General features: G+C 33.3%; 1 protein-coding gene across 4 annotated transcripts in view; it reads left to right on the plus strand.

Moving 5' to 3' along the window:
- Positions 1-12,318, plus strand: part of LOC149783716 (enteropeptidase-like) — a 220,011-nt gene that overhangs the window by 161,321 nt on the left and 46,372 nt on the right. For all 4 annotated transcript variants that reach the window (XM_089931966.1, XM_089931968.1, XM_089931965.1 and 1 more), the window contains exons 7-10: positions 2,258-2,647; positions 3,646-3,783; positions 6,451-6,700; positions 11,031-11,320. In XM_089931966.1, the coding sequence (XP_089788092.1) occupies positions 2,258-2,647; positions 3,646-3,783; positions 6,451-6,700; positions 11,031-11,320 (1,068 nt within the window). The remainder of the gene's footprint in view (positions 1-2,257; positions 2,648-3,645; positions 3,784-6,450; positions 6,701-11,030; positions 11,321-12,318) is intronic.

Raw genomic sequence — 12,318 nt, forward strand, 5'->3', positions numbered from 1 at the left:
TTTAGTGCACTGAAGGAAGTTTGCAGACCGAGTATCAAATGTACCAATATAAAGATAATCAGAGGAAGTGATAAAGTTAGCCATTTGAGCCAAATGGTGAAAAAATTTTCGAAATATATTACTTCGATATTAAATTAATGCAGAGCTGATACCTTCCATTGTGCTACGGTTGGATACGCTTCGCAGATAAAAAATGGTTAATTATGTAAATCGAATTAAAGTTTCCATAAAAAAGATGATTTTGAGCTGTTTAGAACGTAATATTCAGGATGATGACCAGTGAAATCAAGTAATGCAATGAGTATAAAACGGTGGACAAAATCAGTGTATTTTTGATTGGCGATCTTTGGAGGAAGCATGGCATCCTGAATGCATGGGACTTCTACTACCATCTGGTAGTGTCAATAATAATGTGAGGTTGCAACAATTACTGCATAATGTTTTCCCTAAATTAACATTTGTTAGAATATCATTGCTAAATTTTATCGTAAAAGCAGCAACTAGACTCCAGGATGTTTCAAAAAGCTTCTAGTAACACATACCGTGTACAGCAGTTACGGATTAAGCCCTTAAACATAGGCAATGACTAAACCCGGTTGAAAAAAGCACCCCATGAGATTGCATTTCTGTGGATAGATCTTGACAAACAAACTTGTATACATAATCAATTGGGAAGAATTGTGATGCAATAAATGTGGTTGTTGTTGACACGAAAGGAATGTACATACTGATGGATTAATTTGAGTTTTAATACTGTCAGGGGCTGATAGAAGTCCAATCCCCAGCGGATCATGTTACAGATTCGTATTAGATTTATTTTATGATGTTCTTCTCCATCAACGTTTTGAGACAACTATGTCTTTAAGTCAACCATATTGGTGAAAACTTATGGCACGGCACAGTATATAGTAAAATTGGACCATCAACGAACCTTGCCATTTTTGCACAGACTAGCTCAGCTTCTGATATATTATTATGCTATTACGTCATAAACTACACATAGCCCCACTTGAGAGTTTTCAGTAGTCAGTCAGAAATTTTGGCCACGATTGCCTAGCAATTGTTGCTAAGTAGCTTTTGGCGGCTTAGTTAGTTGCTCCTTACGGGAGAAATTGAGGTTCAAAATGATCATATGGGAGAAACATGAATCACTTCTATCGAATGTATTCGAATTCATATATTGGCAGCGAACATATAGTGGGGCAGATACTGTGAATTCATATATTATCACGGTTATAAATGTGTGATTGTTGTTGGTAAACAATCACCTTCCTCTGGATATTTAAAATCGTGGTTTAAGGAAAGTGGTCTATTGTTTCAACTGAGGGACTAATATTTTGTTCGGTAATTCAAATCGTAGTTTGTCGAAACTATGAAAGCAAAGAAAATTGGTACCTAATGGAGAATGGTGTATGCGTATCATTCAGACCAAATTTCTTTACCAATTAGTACCATGTTGATACTAGAAAGGGAGTGACAACTTCTGCCAAACAGACATATCGTACACAAAAGTTACCTGCTATTTATGAAGCACAAATATGATAGACGAATCTTAAAAGACAAGTATCATTTAGTATGTCTTAATCACTAACACAGTTTTGATTCTTGGAATGAAAGGTTTCACGGAAAACTTCTAGAAATGAGATTATTTATTTATCTCAGAGTATAATACCTTCTTCGTATTTGACAATGAATAGTTATATTTATATATAAATAGTCATAACATATTTACTGAACACATTTTGATGTTATGTAAGACATTCCAAATCAATGTCCAATAAAGTTTATACCAACCTGTTTAGTCACGTAACTTCCTTGGTAATCGGATTAAGTGTTATTTTCCTTACGTATACTTCAGGTTATTGTCTCCACCAACTAAATAAATATATTTATATATTCAGTGTCTTGATTCAATTTGTATCCCCAGTAGTGAGTATACCTCTTTCATTTTTTAGGTATCATACTACTTGACTTTTATGTTATATGATTACATCCAAATTCTTAATTGTCTTCTCTCACAATGTCAGAGATGTCAATATATACATCAGCAACCTTACTCTGACATAAATGTCCAGGTTAAAAGTCTCAGATCAAATCAAATGATCATTTGTTGACATTGGTTTATCAACTGACATCACGGTGATGTAGTTATTTCAGTTACAATACACGTTCTGTATGTTACCTTTATATAGAAATAGAAGGACAGAATGCCTTTTATTTATTTCATTTTGCATTGAAATGTTTGTTTTGTTCACAGAGGTAACTGCATCTACATCAGCTGCATCAAGTACCACTGTTCCAGTACCTACAAGCACAACAACAACCACAAGCATTAAACAACAAGCCACTACTACCATAACTACATCTAGTAATCTTAGGCTAACAACAAATGCTATCACATCTAACGTTTCTTTATTTCAATCAACATTCACCACCACAGTTCGGATCAACACACCAGAACCAGTAACTTCAAATATCACCAGAGATGTAACTTCTTCATACTCTACAATAATGTCGTCCATACCTAAATCTATTACAACCGATACATTGGCAAGTCCTACTACCACAAGTATCACGATATCGCCAGAACCTAACATATCCAACAAACATGGGCTGATGACAACACCGAATCCATGCCAGGAGGCTGGTGAGTGTTGTAGATCCAATCTTACAAAAGAATTTCTACATTATTAAAAATGTACAAGTTTATATCATTAAACTTCGTTTGATATGTTTATTTCCTATGTCTGGAAACGTTTACTCTTGTATATCGTAAGGAAAAGTGTTTGGAAAGGTCGTATATTAACTGGGTTTTCAACATTAAACGATGGACTTTGGAAAATTTGTTCAGACCATGCAAACAATGCAAGCATAGGATACAAATGACTAGACATGCTGCTAATACGATCACTACGGTAGTAGTAAACCATATGCTAACATTGATAATACTCAACAGGTCGCATATACCTTAAAGGACTGCTGAACCGGCCAGGTTCAGTTAAAACGGAATCCCACTGACAACCAGCACTACTCATTTGCATGTATTCTATAACTAGGAATATATTTTGTCACAATATTATCTAGGATGATAAACACAGCTATCACAAATATTCATGAATGCATTTTAATGCAGTTGTTTTTAAATTTGCTTGTATTTGCAAAATGAAGTATTTAATTTTAAAGCTAATACCATTTATACCGCAACACCATAGCTCAGACTTGTGATCCTGTTTTTCTTTAAGGCATCATATAACGTTGTTTTTGTTTTTCAAACACCCATCACTGAATTCAGTCACATTCAATTACCTTTCTGCTTATTAATAACAAAAAGCTCGTTTTTATTTAAGGTGTTTCAAAATAAGTGTTGGAAATAATATTTACAGTTCCTGTCCGTAACAACAGTCAAGGGTGAGCCAAAATATTGGATAAAGACATAAGTCTCATATACGTAGGTTTACTAGTAAAATGAATTTCAAATATTGCATGGCGATTATTATTTTCTCAGCAGTGTCGACATCTGTTGCTCCTAATGTTTAATTATTTTCATTAGTCTTCTCACCGATATCCTATCTGCATCTAATAATCTCAAACATGACCTAAATCTCTATAAGAAATTATATTTTAATTTGTTTAATTCTCTTACAGATGTAACAATGGCATGTCATTTTGAGGACAGTTGCCTATGTGGGTATAGAAATGTCCGAAATGACACTTTATGGTATCAAAGGTCGGGCCATTTCTTCAAATTGCCACGATATGACCATACTTATGGCAATAATACAGGTAGTATATTTATCGTATTTCAGTGGCATTGAAGTTAGTATATCGTTACATAACTCTTGGGACAAACATATTTTCCTTATTGGCAGTACAAATTTACTCATTGACTAAGGTGTCACCTTTTTAATAACTAGTGAAGTTACAATGGAAGTATACTTCAGCGGTGTCAAAACGATTGATGCGAAACAGAGCGACTTCACTGACTGACTAGTAGGCTCCTACATGCATCTTGCATTTATAATTTATAGGGTGAAACAATTATCGTGGAATGACTATTCTTTGAATTTAGACACGCTCAGATGACTTAATTTAACATTTACATGGTAAATCTGGAATGTTATATTTTTGAACTCCACACCATGTTAAATGCATGTCAGGGTTGTCTATGTCGTATGCTGTGCCGGTCCACTGCAGTAAAATAATTAATAATGTATGTTAAAACGTCTTCTTGGTTAATTAAAGTAGATTCATTCTACATTTGTCAGACATTTCATTGACTTCGTGTGTAAATTCGTTTGAGAAACAGCAACATTGTCCTTTCGTGATCAGAAAACTTGAATGGTAGTTAATAATAATAATAATCATACTACTACTACAACTAATAATAATAATAATAAGAAGAAGAAGAAAAGTAGTAACAAACTGAATGTATAATTAGTTTTTAACGATACAACTGCATTTAATATATGCGAAGTCATTTGAAGCCATTCCTATGTCTTATCAAAGAGGTTTATCCATAATTTCTTTGAGTATTGGTACTAAACCTATTCAAACAAATATCACATAATAACTTTCTTTAATTTGACTCCACCTGGAGAAACAAATACCGTGTAAAATAGTGAAAGTTTGCTTCATTTTAATAATCTTTATGTTATGAAAAGGGTATTTATGTGTGCTACGGATAACGGGGCTTGGAATTTACGTTGATCCGTTAACCCGTGGTTACGGATTTTACGGACGGTTCATTATAGACCAAACTTGACTCATCCTTTGGATCAGTGAAAATTTCCGCCAGTAACCAGCATAACTGTTAAGAAGCGTTCCTAAGTCAACATTTTCTATAATAGTCAATTAATCTGTTTATCCTGTTAACAGAATACCTAAGAAGTTCCTGCACTTGACGAGGTACAATAATAACAAGCGGCGCAAATGACCAAGTGTTAAGTCACTCATCGACTTATTAAAATAATTAATGTAATCATTGTCAAACCAGGTTTAGTGTCGGTGGAACTCGCTTGGTGTACATCACCCAAGTACTGATTCAATTACTGATGATAACAAACAGTATATGTTCTCAGGCTTGAAACGAGCAGTTGGTAACGATCCTGTTTCACCGACGCAAACAACAATCAAACATTAAGCCCAAAATAGATTTTAATATTTGTATTGTTGCTGCAAAACATTTAGTGCATTGTGTGGGTACAATTGTAAAATGTGAAATTATTTGCAAGATGCGAAACCGCCATTGATACGGCAGCAATGAAATGAGGACAAAAGAGAACGAAATCACTAATATGATCAAGAGAAGTGATTAAGAAAGTACCGTGAATGCTAAGAAAATTAGAACACATGGTTGAAGTATGAAACAGAAGAGATTATGATGTTGTGCACTTTCTACACTGAATATCTGGAGAAATACCAATAATTGCGGATTACTCAAATCGTGTGATTCATTTGTTTAATACGGTTGTTGCTGTTTTGAGTTAATTTTAATGAAAAGCATATGTTCATTTGGAAACTGGACTCGAGTTGGTTTGATTTAACATGATGAATGAAAGCTAGGCAGGATCATTACAATTGTTTTTGGCGAACCTGTGGGTATATAAAACTATTATGCTTTCAAGCGCTGCAGACAGCCTAGTGAAAATATTGCAAAAACATATCTGCTATTGGGGCGTTGATATTTGATATGATGGACCTTATTATAACGTTGTTCCTGACATAAGTTCAGCTTTGCTTTAGCTTAACTTGTTCATGGTATAAAGCAGTCGAACTATCTACTACAAACACTGTTTACACTCTTTTCACCAAATTATAATTATAACAGAGAGTATATATTAAAATTTGCTAACAAATAATTGTTGACAGATCAGCGTCTCAGTTTGCCTCGATGGAGACAAGCATATTTCATAATTTTATGACGATGATAAGAAGATATACTAAGCTATATAAATTACAAACGTTTTGGTATATGTTGGCATTCATAACTGGTCAGCATTTTTCGTGAAAGGTCGTTTTGCTTAGACAAGCTTTGAAACCATGGAAGTCCCTACAGATTTATGTTTATGTACAACAAGCATGTAAGTCAACTTGCTACCAGACTCAATGTTTGCCTGGTTTTGTGCAGAACTAACGCTAAATCTCTGATTACACCCACAGTCGTATTCGAATCAAAGTGAATGAAAGAAATACAAATCATGGATGAAACTATAAATCATGTATGTTAAAGATACCTTGGTTATATCATTTATTGTTATTTGATTTAAAATTAAACATCTGGTTCATGTCTACTTTGATTGACACTATACGCCTTTTCCGCGACTTCCAAACATTATACGTATAACTGAATTTATCGTCCAGATTCTTCTGGAAAATTTGGTAGGTGATGGTACATTTTCCTTCATACTGCCTAAAACTGAATGCAAATTTTAGTATTTATTTCTCTTGCAGGGCAATTCATGATCGCCTACAACACTTCTGACTTGGCGGAATATTATAATACATTGAATCGTTCGGTACCTGGCATCCCATACAGGCTTGAGTATTCAAATTCGACGTTGATTTCACCAAGAGTAAACTTGACAACTGAATCTTGTGTATATTTTTACTATTATCTTAATGGTACTGCTGTAAGACCAAACCCCCTCTCAGCTCAACTCTTCGTATATGTCAATGGTAATAATGGAAGAAGACTGGCCTGGTAATTATACTAGTTTTTATCATCATCTTCACTTTGATATTAACGATCATTATAACTAGTTTAAAGAGGACAAGGTAACTGCTAAATAAATATTCTTATTTAAAGTTGTCAACAATGACTAATAAAAGAAAACAAAAAATATTCTACATAATCCTATCCAGAAACACTGCGAAACATATTCATCCACAGATTAATTATTTTCTATCACATGCATATGAGGAATTAAATTAAAGATGAAATAAACAACATCATAAACTATTTTGAAAGAAAATGTTGAATTGCAAATGTAATAGCTGACCATGGTGGCTTGAACATTAGATCTTTGTGAAACAAGAGAGTCGTATGCACATAAACACGATAATTTACACAACTGCATCACTGGACTTATCCGTACTAGTTAAAAAATTACATATGTATGATTAATTACAAGGTTTTTGGAGCATATCGTAAGCACTGAATTAAATCTGCTGTATTAAATTTCATGTATACTTTAAAATATTGTAGATACAATACCAACATTATCTTGAACACGTTCATGAATTCATAATCTGATTCATGATGTTATCATATGCTTGCCAACGGTCGCAGTGTATACTAGTATGGCATTGCGCATCCGTCTATAAATCCATCTGTCCTTATGTTCTTTATTCATTTCCAAACAACCAACGTCAGTGGACAACTTGCACGTGTGATAGCTAAGAGGCTGTTGATTGGAGCCTAAAAGGTCAAAAGCTTAATAAAAGAAACAAAAACGGTTTATACATCATGCCATAAGTTCTATATTACAAATTGAGAGCCAACTTTGTGGATCACTTGAACTTGGATTACTCAAGAAGGTCACACAATTTGTGGTAAAATGGTCAAGGTTATTGTCACTGTGACTGCTAAAAAAGTGACCTCTCAGTATTAGCTCTACTTCCCTAAACTTGTGGTTGACTTGAACAAGGAAGAATTATACTCAACTTGAGGTCAAAATTACGGCTACGCCCACTGCAAGAAGAGCAATGGTTTCTGCACAATAGTAATCAGGGACCGAGAAAAACTTTGAAATGCCTTACATTTCGAGAGAAGAAGAGGACTATTCATCGTTACGTCTCTATTGTCTTAAACTATGCAACGGAAAGTAAGGGAAAGAAACAACTTTGAGTACAATTCGACAAACAAGTTATTTCTCCACAATACCAAGCGAACGTGCAAAATACCTTTAAGGTATCGTGAATGAAATTAAGCAGAATCCGAACTGTTCTATCACAGCCCCCAAATATATATATAATGTTCCGAATCATTTCAATCGTTTGAATGTCTTGATATATCAAAATGATACAATATATTATGTCTTTGAATGAGTCCTCGATATTCTCAAAGTAATGTTTTAGTTTAAAAGTACGTATAATTACAATGAATGCTTTAAGTATATGATTCTTCTATTTTTCTAAAACACCTACAAACTGTGATTCACAAAGGCCGATGTGAACCATAAATGAATAATTATTCACCAGATATCTTTATATACAAATGTCACTTGACTGCGACATAACAGATTACCCACTAAAAACCTATTTGTTGTAAACACGGTAATGTCTTGTGGTTTTCCTAGAATCGTGACCAAACTTCAAGTAGGCAGAACCATTAATCACGGACAAAAGTTAAGTACACAATATGGATGCTCGTAACTTCATTTTGGGGCCAAATCATCAAAATGTCATAAGACATGTTCCATATTTCGGAACATTGATCACTAAGTGACCTCATATTCCTTCACTAAAGTTTGTGGATAGCTTACACGTTTGCTAGGAATGTAGCCTATTGATTGTAGTGTCATACGGTCAAGATCACTGTGACTGAAATAGTATAAAATTTTGTGCAGAAGGAATATTGGGCCAGTCATCTTGACCAAAGTGCATGGAAGACTTTCATTTATGGAAAGACAATTCATGTTATTGTGACTCAGAGGAAGAGTAAGTGTAAGTTCCTTGCACGTAGAGTAAGACAATGACATATACACTTTGGGGTCGACAACGCAAAAGGCATGGTCATGTTAGTTTAAGGAATAAAAAGAATGGTCTGTGCGCAGTAATTTTCGATCAAGACTGAACACCATGAGCAAATACCAAAGCCATTGTTACCCATTGGTCAGTAATATCTAAGGTCAACCATGCTGTTATAGTGCCTGACTAAAGTGCTAAAATACAGGAAATAAATTTAATCTTTATTTACTGTTGTGTTTTAACCATACCTATATTCGCATCATAAAAAGATTCATCACTAAAGCCAATTAAATTTTGATTCGTATTGTAAACATAACACATTTAAATAAATTAACTAATGGCAAAGTTGGTCGCTATTAGAAGAACATTCCATACAGGCCTGATCGTTCAGAACAAGCTTCAATATATTCAATTTTTGTTCCATCAAAGCAAGACAAAATGGCAGAAGCTCTGTTACGTGATTTTACTTAAAATTATACAAATGAAACAACTTTAATTGTTTCCGTCACTTTCCAGCTTTTGCAAGATAATGATTGAAATTATTTATAAACCTTGTTGCATTATTTGTTTCTGAAAAGAATATAAATTAAATATTATGGTGTCTTATATGCAGTTCATTAACAGTAAACCATCATTGCATCTAATACATAGAGATTATCTGGCTAATTTTAATTTGCGAACTTGATACAATGCTGTGCACATACCAGAATTGATTCAGAAACGTGTTGACTTCAGTATAAAATCCATAAATCTCATTGATCTTTACGAAATTAAATCTGACGGTGACAAAAAGTCAATGACCCAATACTTTACTAATTTTAGTGTATTAAAATATGCATATAATATATTTAAATCAATACAAGTATGATGTAAATTATGTTATTAGGAGCCATATGCTAATATTTCAAGAAAATCCAACAACAATACATTTCAATAAAATTAAACAATTATTAAATATTATATATTTTCTTCAATCTGATTATTTTGATGTTAATTCTGCTGTTACATTTAAATCTGATGCTGTAACATTATAATCAGCGTAACGCTGTATAAACATTGCATCGAAGTCAAGCATTGTATATACATGGTATTCAGTCTAACAATATTTCAGCAGACTAATTCATCAGTGTGCATGAAACGAAGAATGCTTCATTTCAATACATTTTGTCCATAGTTCATTAAGAGTTTCAATAAATAGTTTTTTGCGCAGTCTCATACAGCATTATGATGTGAGGCCAATACTCATTAAATCTACCATTTGTAGTCAACAAAATAGAGATAAGGAACTTATATGTGATTTGCAAAGCCAGAACAGATTCCCGTCTTCTCTTTAATTGGAAATTTGATGCAGGCAAGGTCACATGATACCCGGTGCACACTTGTATATATTTACTGTGGATTAAATATATATCGCATTCGGAGCTGCTGTAAAGTACATCGACTAAATATGAATGAAGTTGTATTACCCTGCAAACAAAACTCAAAACAGGGGATGAGATGAAATAAACATAATTAACAAGTTACCAGGATCAACACACTTATCCCAACTGGTGCAGGTTTGTTTGCATTTGAGCCATCAAGATGGTTCCAGAAGAATTAAGGCACAGTTTAATGTTTGCTTTTTTTCACTTATTGAGTTATTCGATATTTGACTTTTGTGTCCTAATGGATAGGATAATTCTAATTACTTCTCAACATCAGTGCCTATTTATAATCAAAAATAAATAATGTATGACCATCCCTGGGTAAAGGAGGGATTGGGGAGCAATACATTTATAAATATGGATTTATCAGCACGAGTTTTGCATCATGCAGTTTTGATTCTTGCAAAACAAAATCAATTCACTTGTTGACTCCAGATAAAATCATTACAAGAAGGCCAAATTACCTATAAGAGACCTTGTGATACCATAGTTTTATAACACATTGTTGATTTGGCTTATCAGTAATTGGAGATCTTTGTATTCTAAATATAATTTTGTCAGCTTTTTTATACCATTGTTTAACACTTATTATGGTGACAATGTTGGCAAATATTTATTTGAACTGGAGTTAACCGCAACAACAAAAAAAAAGAAATAGTATTTCCTCCTCAGCTACCATGAAATTACGTTCAAATTCCATTGATTTCAATACGTTAAACATGATTTACATACTAAGATATTATTTCACCTTCTTTCAAACATTAATATCAGATTTTGCAATCAATATGTATGACTTGATGAACATAACTGTTACTATCTCGTTAAAATATGATAGTTATTACAAACAGTATGTATGACCACATGAAAGTAACTGTCGATAGCTGGTTACATGTATTACATGTATTATTTACAAACTAGGTATGACCACATAAACAGAACTGTCAGTGACTGGTTGAAGGGCTGGGTACCTGTTCAGTCAGGATTTGCAGAGGTCATCTTCGTAGCAAAGACCATTACTTCTACAACAGTATGGCCTGGAGTTGTGGCCCTTGATGATGTGTCTGTCATCCATAGCCCTTGTCCTGCCAACCCATACTGTGGTCCTGACACCTTCCAGTGTAATACAACCCGAGTTTGCATATCAGTCTACATGCAGTGTGATGGTAGTAATGACTGTATAGATGGTTCCGATGAAGAAAATTGCATTAGTGAGTTATTTATTTTTCCTCTTTCTCTTTCTAACTAACTAACTATATATATATATATATATATATATATATATATATATATATATATATATATATATATATATATATATATATATATAACACATTTTTGCAAGTTCTAGTTTTGTTGACAAGTGAAAATAATAAACCTGGATAAGTAATATACGACGGATGCATATTTTGTATGAATTAATGAGTACATGCAACATTCATAAAAAGGTTAGTAGTTAACCTGTACAAAGAACTGCAAATGAGTATACGAAAGTGTGTTGTTCTATAAATTGTAAATAAAGAAAATACAAATAATTGTTTCTGTACATGCTAAGCTATTGTGCTTTTATTTTGAACAATCATGTGAGTCCGATAACCTGATATTAAATTGAAAGACATTCCTTAATTTGGTTAATAATAAGCAAAATGATATCATTGATGCTCATTATACATTGTTGTTTTGCCATGTTCTGTTAAGATGGCTCTTAAAGTGGTTAATTAATATAATGATCTATAAACAATCAAACCCTATGTAGTACAGGTAAGTTCAGGTATCCCATTAAATTGGCGTGATTGACGTCTGTCATTGTATTAAACGTTAAGTTATTTGTTTTATCTTGTATTGTTTCATCTTTTATTATGGAATTGCCTTAATTTTGTTGTCTAATGCATTAATGTTTTATCCTATTATAACGTTATTGTGCATTGGCATTTGCATAATCAGGTGGCTTTGAATGATATAACTGGTTATGGAGATTATATATAATGTAGTTGATAATGTCGCTTCAGTGATCTGGGTAACAATGCAACCAAACGTCAAAAGTGTCCATGGAGTTCCTGTTATATCTGATCTTTTTGGGACATTTTATTTGCAAATCGCTTATCATGAAGTACATGGACAGGACGTTAATGAGGTTTTAATTATATAAAATAACAAGAAATTAAACAGTTTCAGTTACAATGTCTATCCATCCATGTGTCTCTTACAG

The sequence above is a fragment of the Sinohyriopsis cumingii genome, chromosome 14, assembly GCF_028554795.1.
Source record: "Sinohyriopsis cumingii isolate HCF-2022 chromosome 14, ASM2855479v2, whole genome shotgun sequence".
NCBI classification, from domain to species: Eukaryota; Metazoa; Mollusca; class Bivalvia; order Unionida; family Unionidae; genus Sinohyriopsis; species Sinohyriopsis cumingii.